The sequence below is a fragment of the Cetorhinus maximus genome, chromosome 17, assembly GCF_964194155.1.
Source record: "Cetorhinus maximus chromosome 17, sCetMax3.hap1.1, whole genome shotgun sequence".
Taxonomy (NCBI): domain Eukaryota; kingdom Metazoa; phylum Chordata; class Chondrichthyes; order Lamniformes; family Cetorhinidae; genus Cetorhinus; species Cetorhinus maximus.
Window position 1 is genome coordinate 25,630,290 of NC_135895.1, and position 16,012 is coordinate 25,646,301.

The 16,012-nt window shown below is 41.0% G+C and overlaps 1 protein-coding gene across 1 annotated transcript in view; it reads left to right on the forward strand.

Annotated features, from left to right (window-relative positions):
- Positions 1-15,466, forward strand: part of szt2 (SZT2 subunit of KICSTOR complex) — a 221,123-nt gene extending 205,657 nt beyond the window's left edge. Inside the window, exons 73-74 of the mRNA XM_078560851.1 lie at positions 13,157-13,225; positions 14,158-15,466. Of these exons, the coding sequence (XP_078416977.1) occupies positions 13,157-13,225; positions 14,158-14,304 (216 nt within the window). The 3' untranslated portion in view covers positions 14,305-15,466. The remainder of the gene's footprint in view (positions 1-13,156; positions 13,226-14,157) is intronic.
- Positions 15,467-16,012: the final 546 nt, after the last annotated feature.

Consider the following 16,012-nt stretch of genomic DNA (forward strand, 5'->3'; position numbering starts at 1 on the left):
TTTAAGTCACAGGTGGGTACATTACAGAAAATGAGTTTCCAGACTTGCCAACAAACTTCTTCACTAAAACTTGCAGATGATCTATGACTTATAGATAAGTTATTTCCTCCTTTCTAACATAACATCATTGGGGAAACTGATTTAAGATGATCGAATGATTTAAAATGCAATTTTATTGCACAGCACATATTGGTGGTATTTTCACTCCACAGTTTTGTGTGTATTTGTGTGGAAGTCAAAATCATTGGCCTTCCTGACGATAATTATACACCCACTTATTTGTATCTCTTACTGGGATACACAAGACTATATGGAAGATGTTTCAGGATGCTCGTGGTCAGGAGGCAGGTTGGAGCTAGGGCCTGGTTAGGTATTGTAGGAAGTGCAGCTTTGGTGTGTGGGGGCAGCAAGAAGGAAATGAAGGACACTAGCAGAAGCAGATGGGTGCTGGGGAGTGGGAGTAGTTGGGGCCTGTTCTGATTGTTGGCTAATGTGTATGGTTGTGGCAGTTGAATGTGGATGGATGGAGGTGTGGTTTTGGGCAATGGGTTATGGCAGCGTTTAAGATTCAGATCAATTTGGAATCAGAAATAATTGAGTATGCTCTAGTAGAAGGAACGTTTCAAAATTGATCGTGTTTCAATCCACAAAAGCGTCCAAGGATCAATGTAAAAAAGCAGTAGTTACCAAAATATGGTTAGTGTTTTGCCTTCATATCATCTTCCAACTATCAGTAACTTTCCCCAAGATTATTACACTTGCATTTCTACTCCTAGTTAAGACAACTGGGTCAGCTAAAAAGCAAGGAGAGTCTCCATCTTTAATAAAGCTATAAGATCCATGTTGGAAGCACTGTAGAATTTCTGTCCTCCATTGTAAACGTGTTAAATTAATAGCAACGGAAATCGTAAAACCAAAAGGAGACTACAGTAAATCTTGGTTTAACATTGCTCTATTTAACATTGTTTTGCATTAACATCAGTAAGTTAATGGGGCCTACAATCTTGTTGAATCGCAAGATTCATTTGTACATTGTTTTCCACGTGACCCAATTGGCACCATTTTGGAGTGACCGCTCCTGCTGTCTAACTCTCCGATTTGTGCCCGACCCGCCCTTTTGCTGTACCTCCCACTCCCTGACTCAACTGCTCACTGCTTCCCTCTCCTGAAACAGCATACCTGTTCAAGATCCAGATTCAATCCAAAGCTCCAGGGTTGTGAAAGTGCAAGTTCCAATGGTGCCGAAGTGCTGGGATGGGGCTATTATAAGCCATGTTTTTTGTAAATGACTCGAAGTTGCTCCTCCTGCCTCATTGCTCACCTCCAGACCCCTCGCTCACAGCAAGGTTTCAGGAGAGGAAAGCAGTGAGCGGAAGCATTTTAAAAAAAATGTCGGATTAAAACAGCCCCAGCTCAGCACTTCTCTACTATTTGCACATCCTACCCCACCCCACTCAGGACGTTGTCCCTTTTCTGGAGTCATAGGGAAAGATGCTGTGGTGGTTTGACTAGTCTGCCGGATCATGTTCTTGTTTTCTGTGGGAGAGGGTGAGGAACACAATGTTCTTATGGATGGGCCTGTGAATCATCCAGTAAGTTGGCCGAGTTGTCTTCTGGGTTGCCAGGGTGGCCAATCCACTTCTGTAGAGGCTGTCTACTGGTAGATACCAGAGCGGATCTGTTTTGCTGAAGGACACCGTGCTTAGCGTGCACAAGGTAAGAGCGTGGATGAATGGACTGACTCAAAACCTGGCCAAGCCAGTTCTGGTCTTGAACCCAGACAGACTGTCCTGGTGAGAGTGTTGGTAAATCCTGCACTTTGTGGCGACAGTTGTATGTTAGGGACTGGTATGCCCGCTGGTGGTGCTCTTTTCCTTATACTTTTTCAATCTCTGTTGCTTTGAGGCATGGTCGAAGGGTATGTGGGAGACTTGGAGGCTGTGTATGTAATCTCCTACCCATTAAGAATCTCGATGGAGCCAGACCCTTCTGCAGTTGTGTAGACTGGTAGCACAGGAAGGCCAGGCTGACGTCATTTTTCTTCAAAGGTTTAACAGTACGGACCCCTTTTTCGGTCTCACCATTTGCCTGTGGATACCTAGGCAAGCTGTTGATGTGGATTGTCCCTGTTTGTTTGTGGCCTGATAAGCTGGACTAAGGGTTGGCTTCTGCCCATGTTGTATTCTCTCCCCTTAAGATTGTCTTATGCTACTTACTGAGTTCAAACAGTCTATCTGGATTGCCTTATGCAGGGTTAGATCTTCTTTAGCTTGTAGGAGGTCAGAGACTACCATCTGTTACATCCACCACTATCCTGTTTCTGATGAGTTCAGACTTTAAATCTCATATTCACGCCTCTCTGCCATCTGTAGAGATCATTTATAAAGAAATCGACAGGTTCCCCAGGCAGTTGGACTCTCTTATTGAATTTAGCTCTCTACAGTATTTTATTGGTTTGCAAGTTAAAATAAATATCAAAAGATTTTAAAACCTCTTTAAATTTGACGGATGACTCATTAGTACCCTGTCTTACAATGATGTTATCCGTAATCGGGCCTATAGAGTAAAGCAGCGTGTTTACCTGCTCTTCTGGTTTGAATGAAAAGTCAGAAGAAGTGATATTGTATCTTAAAAATCTTTTCCTCCAAAGACCCAAATTTGGGATTGTTTGGGCTTTGGGTTAGTCCCGATTGAGTTGCAAGTGTTGAATTGAGATCCATGTTAAAAAACTTTAAATTGTGTGCAGCTTTAAGAACTTGCAGGCTTTAAAGATGCTGTCACTGTTGACTCTGAGACAAAGGGATTTCCTACACTTGTTGGTTTTGGCAGGTTCTGCTGAATGGCTATGGCATGCTTCTTGAAGAAGACTGTTAATAAGCATTGCCTGGATTGGCTTGTGCCAACTTCTTTCGTTCCACGATTTGCTAGGACAAGTAAAGGTGTGTTCGAATTTAAAGTTATACTTGCTGTTTTCCGAGCTGGACAGTTGTGACATTTGTGAGAGATTTAAATAATTAATTCTTTTTATGATTTTATGAGCTCGGAGGCCAAGCACTGGGACTCCGACTGAAGAGAATCGAGCTTTAGTGATGGGCTTTCCTTCAGTGGCATCTCAGATACTGAATTAGGGAAAGGGTTTAAAAGTTTTAGCTCACCCTTGAAGGGTCTGTGGACTCTGTGCTCTGAAGCTGGACTTCCAAGGGAGATTCTGTGGTGTCTTCTGCTGCAGTAAAACTCTCTGCCTTCAGCTTCCAGGCCTTTTCTCTGGAGCATTTTTTGGCAAAGTTTCTCTGCGTCTTCAATTTCTGTTGGAAGCATCTCTCAGATCAGAATTTTCCTTGAGGTTTTTTCTTAGTCGTTCAGCATCTCGGCTTGTTTCAGCATTTTAGTGAGGTTGAGAGTTTTTGATCCCCGGCTGGCACCATGTTGGGAGGATATTGGTTATAGAAGTCTTTGTAGTCTTCAGTAGGATAACTGTAAGTCTTTATTAACAAGAAGAACTATTTACGCATACAGTAAAGGTACAGGCTAGGAGCTATCTCCATGTTTAGTTCCTAACCCTTCTCTGCTCAACACCACACTGACCCTGGGTCTGCGTCATGTGCCTTCTTACATCACTCTGCTGCACTCAGTCCCACATTAACCTTGTATGTGCTAGCCCCTTATACTACAATCATGACCAAACTCCGGATGCCTTTGGTAGAAGAGAGCTGGAAACCAGGCTGTTGCAAACTAGTGAACATTTGTTGACTATTTACACTATTCAGCAGGACTCCATTAGAACCTCTTCTCTCAGATTCCAGTTACATGTGATCTGACATCACTGATGATGCACTCTAGCTATTAGCATAACAGCTATTGACCCTTTATACTTGAAAGCGAGCAGGAAGTACTGTAAGTGGAAAGTTACATTTTTCTTTCAAATTTTTAAATTTATTTTAAAAGTTATTTCATTTATCAATGTAGGAATTTAGCAATGTAAAATATTTCAACTTTCAAGGTATTGAACTGTAATGTTTTTTTCCTTTTGGGAAATGTCCTACAGAACCTAACACCAGTTTTAACATTGATTCCTATGGAATTGATATTTCACTTAAAGTTGTTTCCCTTATAGCCATGATTTCCAGGAATGCAACCACAACTTTAAGTGAAAACTTACTGTATTTAGCCCATCGTATCTTTACCAGTTCTTGGTTTGAGTAATTCAAAACTGATTCCATTTCTGTGCTCTCTTTCCTAGTTGCCTTGTATCTTCCCTGGCCTCAAATATTTATCTGCTTTTCCCTTGCATCAACCACATCCTGTGACAAAGCATTCCTAGTATGTAAAAAGAAAAAGATTAGTGAAGACAAATGTGGGTACCTTACAGTCTGAAATGGGAGAATTTATAATAGAGAACAAGGAAATAGTAGAGCAATTAAACAACTACTTTAGCTCTGTCTTCATGGAGGAAGACACAAATAACTTCCCAGAAATACTAGGGAACCAAGGGCCTAGTGAGAAGGAGGAATTGAAGGAATTTAGTATTGCTAAAACAATAGTGCTGGAGAAATTAATGGGCCTGAAAGCTGATAAATCCCCAGGGCCCGATAATCTACTTCCCAGGGTACTGAAGAAGATGGCCATGGAAATAATGGAAGCATTGGTTGTCATCTTCCAAAATTCTAAAGATTCTGGAACAGTCCTGGCAGATTGGAGGATGGCAAATGTAACCCCACTATTTAAAAAAGGAGGGAGGGAGAAAACAGTGAATTACAGACCAATTAGCCTAATCTCAGTAGTAGGGAAAATGCTAGACCCAATATAAAGGATATGATAACAGGACACTTAGAAAATATCTATGAGATTAGACAAAGTCAACATAGATTTATGAAAGGGAAATCATGTTTGACAAACCTTACTGGAGTTTTTTGAGGGCGTAACTAGCAGAATAGATGAGGGAGAACCAGTGGATGTGGTGTATTTGGATTTTCAGAAAGCTTTTGATAAAGTCCCACATAGGAGGTTAGTGTGTAAAACTAAAGCACATGGGATTGGGGGTAATATATTGGCATGGATTGAGAATTGGTTATCAGACAGGAAACAGAGCAGGAATAAATGGGTCTTTTTCAGAGTGGCAGGTGGTGACTAGTGGGGTACCACAGGGATCAGTGCCTGGGCCGCAAGCTATTCACAATATATATCAATGATTTGGATGAGGAAACAAAATGTAATGTTTCCAAGTTTGCTGACAACACAAAACTTGGTGGGAATGTGAGCGATGAGGAGGGTGTTAAGAGGCTTCACGGTGATTTAGACAGGTTGAGTGAGTGGGCAAATACATGGCAAATGCAATATAACATGTATAAGTGTGAAGTTTATCTGCTTTGGTAGGAAAAACAGAATGGCAGAGTATTATTTAAATGGTGATAGATTGGGAAATGTTGATGTACAAAGGGACCTGGGTGGCCTTGTACACCAATCACTGAAAGCAAGCATGCAGATACAGGAAGCAGTTAAGAAGGAAAATGGTATGTTGGCCTTCAGTGCGAAAAGACTTGCGTACAGGAGCAAGGATGTCTTACTGCAGCTGTACAAGGCCTTGGTGAGACCACACCTGGAGCATTGTGTGCGGTTTTGGTCTCCTTACGTAAGAAAGAATATACTTGCCATAGAGGGAGCACAGCGAAGGTTCACCAGACTGATTTCTGGATGGCAAGATTGTCATATGAGGAGAGATTGGGTCAACTAGGCCTATATTCACTGGAGTTTAGAAGAATGAGAGGAGACCTCATTGAAACATATAAAATTTTGACAGGGATGGACGGACTGGATGCAGGGATGATATTTTCTCTGGCTGGGGAGCAGGGAGCGGGGGGGTGGCGGGGGGTCCTAGAACAAGGGGTCACAGCCTCAGGATGCGGGGTAGAACATTTAGGACTGAGTTGAGGAGAAACTTCTTCACTCAGAGGATGGTGAACCTGTGGAATTCTCTACCACAGAAGGCTGTGGAGGCCAAGTCACTGAATATATTTAAGAGGGAGATAGATTTCCAGACTCTAAATGCGTCAAGGGGTATGGGGAGATCACAGGAGTACGGTGTTGAGTTGGATGATCATATTGAAGGTGGAGCAGGCTCAAAGGGCTGAATGACCTCCTCCTATTTTCTATGTTTCTACTCCAGAAATACTCTCCTCAGTCTCCTAGCGAAAATTCTAAACTCATAATCCATCGTGAGTGACTCCCTAATCAGGGAAACAGTCTTTCCTAAGTCACTCAATCAGAAATCTTCAAAACTTAAAAAGGAAAATAGGTCTCCTCATGGCCTTCTCAGCTGTAGTGAAAATATTACTGGAACCTCTAGTCTCCTCTCATAATGATAGTTCCCCTTTCCTGGTGAATCTACACTGAACTCTCTCTGACTTTAATGCCTTTTTCCTATCATAGGAGGTGCCCAAAATGGCACACAGCACTCAAACTGTGGTCTAACCGTTACTTTGAAAAGGGTGCGGAGAGTGGCGGGGACTTCAGTTTGCAAAGCGCGCAGAGAGCGGGAGAGACCTCAGTCTGAAAAGGGGGTGGAGAGCGGGAGAGACTTCAGTTTTAAAAGGATACAGAGAGCCGGAGAGATTTCAGACCGAAAAGGGCGCGGAGAGCGCTGGTGACTTCAATTTAAAAAGGACACGGAGAGCAGTGGGGACTTCAGTTTGAAAAGGATGCGGAGAGCGGGAGAGGCTTCAGTCTGACAGGAGCGTGGAAAGCGGGAGAGACTTCAGTTTGAAAAGGGCGCGGAGAGTGGCAGGGACTTCAGTTTGCAAAGTGCACGGAGAGCGGGAGAGACTTAAGTTTAAAAAGGACGCGGAGAGCGGGAGAGACTTCAGTTTTAAAAGGACGCAGTCGGGGAAAGAGGAAAAAAGCAACTGTGACGCCACGGGAAGCTAGTAAGTTGATTGGCCAGTAAGTGCTCAGCCTAGGGTACAATGTATGAGAAACCAGCTTAGGACAGGCAAGTTAAGGTAGATCTATAAATAAAAAGATCTAATACTTTAAAATAAAAACACAAAATTTGAAAACTTTAAAATTAAAATCAAACTATAAAGATAAAAATATCAGTAAAAATAAAGTAATTTAAACAAACATCTAAAACACATACTTTGCAGTTAAGAAGCATATAACCTTTGATTGTCAGTGGTACTTGCATTCAATGAACACGGTAAATTACAGCATACATAGGAAGAAAGTAATTCAATTAAATTAACTAAATAACAAGTTAGAATAGCTGGACAGGTGTTATGTTGCAGCTGTGAGATGTGGGAGCTTTTGGAAGCCAAGGCGATCCATGACAAACACGTTTGCAGGAAGTGTAAGCAGCTTGAGGAATTCCTGGTTAGGATTATTGATCTGGAAGCCAAAATGCAGACACTGCGCTGGAGGGAGGGGGAGAAGTACCTGGATACTTTGTTACAGAAGATAGTCACACCTCTTAGAAGAGGCTCATCTGTTTTGGTCAGCAGTGAGGGACAGGAGGATGTGAATATCAGTGAGGTAGGTAATGGGACTGAGCAGACAGTAGGGGAGGAACCTCAGGCTTCGTGATTGTCAAACAGGTTTGAGGTGCTCACAGCCTGTATGGATGAAAACAAAGTCTGCAAGCTGGATAAGCTGACTGGCCATGGCACTGTGGTACAGGAAGCCGTTCAAGCAGAGCAAAAGGGAATGTAGTGGTAGTAGGGGACAGTATAGTGAGGGGGATTGACACTGTTCTCTACAGCAAAGAGTGAGAGTCCAGACGGCTGTGTTGCCTGCCCGGTGCCAGGGTTCGGAACATCTGCTCAGGGCTGGAGAGGAACTTGGGGAGGATCCAGTTGTCGTGGTCCATGTAGGTACCAATGATATAGGTAGAACTAGGAAAGAGGTTCTGCAAAGTCAGTATGAGGAGCTAGGTACCAAATTAAGAAGCAGAACCTCAAAGGTAATAATCTCTCAATTATTACCTGAGCCACGTGCAAATTGGCTTAGGACAAATAAGATTAGAGAGACGAATGCGTGGCTCAAAGACTGGTGTGGGAGAAGTGGTTTCCGGTTTGTTGGGCACTGGCATCAGTACTGGGGAAAGTGGGGGCTGTACCGTTGGGACGGTTTACACCTGAATCATGTTGGGACGAGTGTCTTTGCAAATCGCATAACTAGGGAAGTAGAGAGGGCTTTAAACTAAACAAGACGGGTGAGGGATCAAGCTTGGGTAGAGGTAGCAATTCAAGGCATAGATTGAAGACAGGAGAACAAAATAGTAGTTTGAGAATTGAGGGTCTGAGAATGGCAGGAAGGGACAGAGAGAAAAAAACCTAAGAATATATCAACAGTCAAGACTAAATGTTACAAAAGTAACAAAAAGACAAAATTAAAGGCTTTGTATCTGAATGCACGTAGCATTCATAACAAAATAAATGAATTGATGACCCCCACATCAAAGTAAATAAATATGATCTGATAACAATTACGGAGACATGGCTGCAGGACGACAATGATTGGGTCCTTAATATTGAAGAGTACACGACATTCAAAAAGAATAGGAAGCTAGGTAAAGGTGGAGGGGTAACATTGTTAATCAAGGAGGGCATTGGTGCAACAGTTGGAGATGACCTTGGCTCAGGAGATCAGGATGTAGAATCGCTTTGGGTGGAGATGAGGAATAGTAGGGGGGAAAAAGTCATTAGTGGGAGTGGTCTACAGTATAGGACAAAGTATTCAAGAGAAAATATTGTGTGCTTGTGATAAAGGGATGGCAATAATCATGAGTGATTTTAATTTATACATAAACTGGGAAAATCAGATTGGCAGTAGTAGCCTGGATGGGGAGTTATTGGAATGCTTTTGAAATAGTCTCTTAGAGCAATATGTTCTGGAACCAACCAGAGAGCAGGTTATATTAGATTTGGTATTGTGTAACATGACAGGATTAATTAATGACCTCAGAGTAAAGGCACCCCTAGGTAGCAGCGACCACAATATGATTGAATTTTACATCTAGATTGAAAAGGAGAATAGTGGGTCTAAGTCTAGTATCTTAAACTTAAATAAGGGCAACTATGTGGGAATGAAAGCTGAGCTAGCTGAAGTGAACTAGGAAACTAGGCTAGAGGATAGATCAATAGAGAAGCAGTGGCAGACATTTAAGGGGATATTTCAGAGTATTCAGAATAAGTACATTCCTACTATAAAGAAAAATTCTAAGGGGAATTCTAAAAATTCTAACCACCATTCGTGGTTAACTAGAGATTTTAAGGAAAGTGTCAGACTTAAGGAAAAAGCATGCAACTATTCAATGATAAGCGGCAAGACAGATGATTGGACATAATATAAAGAACGGCAGAGAATGACTAAAAGGTTAACCAGGAGAAAGAAATTAGTGTATGAGAGGAAGCTAGCCAGAAGTGTAAAAATGGATAGCAAGAGTTTCAACCGGTATTTAAAAAGGAAAAGAGTAAGTAAAGTGAGTGTTGGTCCTCTAGAGAGTGACAGTGGGGAGCTAAGAGCAGTTAATAAGGAAATGGCGGAAGAAATGAGCAAATATTTTGCTTCTGTGTTCACTATAGAGGATACAAATAACATTCCAGTAATAGCTGCAAATCAAGAGGTGAACAGGAGAAAGGAAACTGGTGAAATTGAAATCAATAGGGAAATGGTACCTATAGGCAAATTGATGGAGCTGCAGGCTGGCAAGTCTCCGGGTCCCAATGGACTACATCCTAAGGTCTTAAAAGAGGTGGCAAATGAGGCAGTCGATGCGCTGGTGTTAATTTTCCAAAATTCGCTAGATTCTGGAAAGGTTCCATCAGATTGGAAAGTAGCAAATATAACCTCTATTCAAGAAGGGAGGGAGGCAGAAAACAGGAAACTATAGGCCAGTTAGCTTGATGTCTGTCGTGGGGGAAATTATTAGAATCGATCATTAAGGAGGTTACAGCTGGGCACTTAGAAGAGCCCTAGGCAGCTGGGAAGAGTCAGCATGGTTTTGTGAAAGGAAAATCATGTTTAACCTATTTATTGGAGTTTATTGAACGAGTAACATGCGCAGTGGATAAAGGGGAACCTGTAGACGTACTGTACTTGGATTTCCAGAAGGCATTTGATAAGGTGTCACATCAAAGATTATTATGGAAAATAAAAACTCATGGTGTAGTGGGTAACATATTAGGGTAGAAGATTGACTGGCTGGCAGAAAGCAGAGAGCATGCATAAATGGGTCTTTTTCTGATTGGCAGGATGTGATGAGTGGTCTGTACTGGGGCCTCAACTTTTTACAATTTACATCAATGACTTAGATGAGGGGAGTGAAGACATGGTAGCTAAATTTACAGGTGACACAAAGATAGGTAGGAAAGTATGTTGTGAAGAGGACATGAGGAGGTTTCAGATGGATATAGATAGGTTGAGTGAGTGAGCAAAGATTTGGCAACTGGATTTTAATGTGGGAAAATGTGAAGTTCACTTTGGCAGGAAGAACAAAAAAGCAGAGTACTACTTAAATGGAGAACGGCTGCATAATTCTGAGGCGCAGAGGGATCTAGGTGTTCTAGTACTAGTCACAAAAAGTTAGTATGCAGGTACAGCAAGTAATTAAGAAGGCTAATGGACTGCTATAATTTATTATGAGAGGGAATGAGCATAAAAGTAAGGATGCTATGTTTCAGTTATACAGGGCATTGATGAGACCGTACCTTGAATACTGTGTGTAGTTTTGGTCTCCTTATTTAAGCAAGGATGTAAATGCATTGAAGGCGGTTCAGAGGAGGTTTACTAGATTGATACCTGGAATGAGTGGACTGTCTTATGAGGAAAGGTTGGACAGACTGGGCTTGTTTCCACTGGAGGTTAGAAGAGTGAGGGGTGATTTGATTGAAGAATACAAGATCCTGATCGGCCTTGACAAGGTGGACGTGGAAACGCTGTTTTCTTTTGTGGGTCAGTCCAGAATTAGGGGGCACTGTTTTAAAATTAGGGGTTGTTCTTTTAGGACAGAGATGAGGAGAATTTTTTTCTGAGGGTTTTGGGACTTTGGAATTCTCTGCCTCAGAAGGTGATAGAGGCAGGGTCAATGAATATTTTTAAGGCAGAGGTAGATAGATTCTAGCAGACTCAAGGGGCCGATTGGTCTACTCCTGTTCCTATTTCTTATGTTCTTATACAATTTATGCTCCTATTTATTGAACTCAAAATACTATTGGTATTCTTTGTGGCTTTATCCATATAAACTTGTATTTTCAGCGAATGAGTTATTTAAACCTTTAGATCTCTTCATCATACTCATCAACATTTTTTCAGAGTGCACACTCCCGTTCCTATTTCCTCCCAAAATTATTATCTCGCATACCTACACTAAGTCTGCCACCTGTCTGTCCATTCCTCTAATCTGCTGTTTAGTTTAAGTGTTTTACAATCCTTCTCACTGTTTGCCAAACCCCCTTACTTTTGTGTTATCAGCAAATTTCAAAATTGTATTCTTAAACTCATTTATATTAGAAGAAAGTTGGAAGTACTATACCACAGAAGATTGTATTCGGTGTTCTTTGATAATTGAAATGAGTTTAAGAATACAATTTTGAAATTTGCTGATAACACAAAAGTAAGGGGGTTTGGCAAACAGTGAGAACACCGAATACAATCTTCTGTGGTATAGTACTTCCAACTTTCTTCTAATATAAATAACACCCTTAGCTTTTGTTTCTTGAGCCAACTTTCTATCCATGCTGCCACATTTCCTCTTATATCATATGCCTGCGTCCTCTAGGAAGTGGTCTCTCCCTGACGCATTCTCTTTCAAAATACTAAGCCTGATGACTGAACCATTTTTATGGTTCTCAATGCACAGCATTTCACCTGACCTTCTCAGCACTGGGTCTCCAGGTATTTTAACTTCATGAAAGGTGCTGATTCACGTAACCTCCATTGCTGCACTGATTTAACAGTGCTTGGGTCAAAGCATTTTGCAGGCTTGACCTACCACACTAACATAAGAACTAGAAGCAGGGTAGACCATTCGGCCCCTCAAGCCTCCTCTGCCATTTGATAAGATCGTGGCCGATCTGATTGTGGCCTTTACTTTCCTGTCTGTCCCCGATACCCTTAGATTCTTGACTGTCAAGGGAGTCAATTTAACTCAGCCTTAAGAACATTCAATGATCCAGCCTCCACTGCTCTCTGTGGAAGAGAATTCCACATACTAATAACCCTCAGAGATAAAATGCCCCCTCATCCCCATCATAAATGGGGGAGAAGCCACATTTTTAAACTGTGTCCCCTAATATCTCCCACGAAACATCCTTTCGGCATCCACCCTGGCAAGTCCCCTCAGGATCTTATATGTTTCAATAAGATCGCCTCTCATTTTTCTAAACTTCAATAGATACAGGCCCAACCTGTCCAACCTTTCCTCATAAGACAATCCCTTCATCCCAGGAATTAGTCGATGGAACCTTCTCTGCACTGCATCTAATGCATTTGTATCCTTTCTTAAATAAGAAGAGTAAAACTGTACACAGTACTCCAGATGTGGCCTCGCCAACGCCCTGTACAACTGTAGCAAAACACCCCTACTTTTATATTCCATTCCCCTTGCAATAAAAACATTCCATTTTTCTTCCTAATCACTTGCTGTACCTGCATACTAATTTTCTGTGATTCATGTACAATGACACCCAGATCCCTCTGCACCTCAGAGTTCTGCAATCTCTCTCCATTTAAATAATGTGCTTCATTTCAATTCTTCCTGACTTTTCTTAACCTCAAGCTGTTCTCAAGCACGAAATGCACATTTGTAGGTAAATACATTTGAAACATTGAGAGAGATTTTGCCAGGACAGGCATGACCAAAAGATCACTAGTGAAGCACGAGCAATGTATTAACGTTATTCATTACCAGAAAAAATTTTCTTATTGACTGAATGATCTTGTAATAAGCTAAGAATTTGGGGACAAATGTATCTTTTAAAAATTGTATTTAAAGTCCTAATTTTTTCTGTGCATAATTGGATGACCGCAATGGTCATATTTTGATCTTGTGCGTCACTATGTGCCTATCATGTAGTTAGGGTTGCATTCACTTATATTGGGTAACAGGAGGGGCTGTGGTGATCTTCAACTTGTCTATAATACTGTGATGTAACTTCCTTCACAGGCGGTGTTGAATCAGAAGTTTATCGACTGTTTTGTTCTCATCTTTCTTGATTCACAGTCTGCAAAGACGGTAAGATCTCAAAAGAGCTTCTGATGTAGAGAATCACAAAGTGTCTGAGTATGATACTGTGTATGATATAGACAAGATGATACATTGCTTGTATAAAACTGCAAGTCTCACAGCATGGGGCTCCACAAAGCACTTGTATGACTAAAGGCATAGAGTATTTTCTCTCTCCACAGAGGGGAAGGTGAGTGACACCACTATATAAAGAGAATAAGAAATGAATGCGTGGCAGTGCACCAGTTGCAAAATATTACAATGAACTATTTACTGTTGACATGCAACTTTGACCCAGTAAACACAGAGTGAGCCACTGATCTTAATGATGCAGTTGGGGTGGGGTGAGCAGTGAGAAGATTAGGAGGAAATAGTCAATATTACCCTGGGTTGCTCTTACATTTCTATTAGTGACATTGCCAGTTGATGTAAGGAAGCACAGATGAACAATCTAGTGGTTGCTTATCGTAGTTGACTATGTCAGATGATGTCATTCTGAAGCCACACTTATCCTAGTGGCAGCTCAGAGCAATGGAAGTTTCTGAACATACGACCATACGAATTAGGAGCAGGAGTAGGCCACTCAGCCCTTTGAGTCTGCTCTGCCATTCAATAATATCATGGTTAACATTGATTTTAACCTCAACTACACATTCCTGCCTACCCCCAATAACCATTCACCCCTTGTTTATGAAGAATCCACCTAGATCTGCCTTAAAAATATTCAAAGGCTCTGCCTCTACTACCTTCTGAGGAAGAGAATTCCAAAGACACAACCCTCAGGGAAATAATTTTTCCTCATCTCTGAGAAGGATGCACTTTTGCCTCATTGTGCATTTATAGAGGCTGATGGAACTAGCAATTTACACCGTTTCTATATAATGTGGCTATGCATTTCCACCAACCTATTCCAATATTAGAAGCTGCTTTCTCTTTTTCAGAATCTAAAAGTTGTATTCCGAGAGCCACTTCCTGCACAGCCACAGAACAGTGACAGTCCACTACCTCAGCTTGTTTCCATGTACTATCATCTGGAGTCTGTCATCAACACTGCATGCTTCAACCTGTGGACTGGCATGCTACAGTAGCAGACATCAAGCCCACCTGCATTGACTTTTGGACTAATCTGCTTTATTGCATTGGCTTATGTATTCACATTTGTTACTTTTCAGTCGCTCGAGGCAAGAAACTGTGGTGTAGTATATTCCGCACAGAGAGAGAAGTATTGATTTTAATATGATTCAATCTTCTTATCCCTGTACGTTCACTTGCTTTGAATGCAGAAGCTGTTGGGGCATCCTTCAACAGATCTGTAGGCGCCTTGCAAAAGTCAGACAGTCCAACTTTATTAGATGTTTGCATTTATTAATTTATTTTTATTTACTGAATTTATAGCTTATTGTGCTACTTTAATATATGTCATTACATTTTTCTTCAAACCCTCTTCTTCCTTTCCCCTCGTCACCTGATTGTTTCTCCCTGCAGTATGCCAATTCAGGAAGGTGGAACAACTGTCTACGGTTTGAACTGAAAATATTGCTTATCCTGTAGTAAGACAGACCTTTAGCTATAGGGCAAGGTACATGAAAAGTCTTTCCTTCCCTTCTTTTCCTCCCTCCTTGATCAAAGTGATGAACTGACAAAACTCATCACAATGTTATGGATAGATTAAGCAACTAGGCCCAGTGGGAATGAGAATCTGACTGTCTGGCTGAACAGCAAGTTGCCTGGGTTTTTGAATCTGAACCTTTTAAAGATTTTATTTCATTAGGGTGTCTACATTATCACAAACTTACATGCACTGGAAAACAATTGAATATAATTTTCTGTTAGATTTACAGGTATCATAGTCTTTTTAAAATGCAGGCATATTTTCAGCTTTTAAAAAAATATGGAACAAAATCCTCATTTCTGCAGTACACTCGTTTTGTGTGTTCCTGCACCAGTGGCACTATTTCCATACATGGCCTGGTAGATGTGTTGCTTTGAGCATGGCTTCCTGACCACTCCTACATTGAAATAAAGGTGACGCCGCACTTATGAATGCTTGGAGCGCATAAGAAGTACCTTTGGTTTTAAAGCACATTCCTTTGTAGAATTTCAACAGTCAACTATAGACTTAGTTGCAGCTGCACAACGTCTCCTTGCTTGGGGACAATTAATTATAAGTGAATATATTTGATGTACATTTTGTATATAATAAAAATGGCAGAATTATTATTGTAAAATAATAAAGTTCTATTAATCATTTCCTGTGTGCACAAAGTGTTTCTCTGTACTATCTAAATGTTTTCTAGTCTATAGACCAGTGAGTTTTTATTCACTTTCAGTATTCTAACTGTTTTGTTCCTCCATCAATATTTTCATCTCCTCTTCCTCATCTTCATGGCTTGATATTTTTGGATGACTCAGGGAAAATGGGCACAATTCGGAATTTAATTCTCAAAAGTCCAGGAAAATCATGTAATTCCATGTCTTAAAAACAAAATTTGACTTATTCACTCATCATATACCAATAATTGTAAAAACATGAAATCACAGAATGTAATTCCAAAACACACATAAAAATCATGGATTCTGATCTAGTAAAATTTGATTGCTCTGGCCATTGAACAACACCAGCCGTGGTGATGCTTGTAAATGTTGGTAGTTAATCTGGGAAAGTTGTCTGTAATATTTAACTTCTCATTCTATCAAAGCTAAAGCTGCAAAATAAGACACCAAATCTATCAGGTTTCTGAAGCTGTTTAATTCCCTTTCCTCTCATTCTCGTCATTGGAACATTACTCGTGTTAT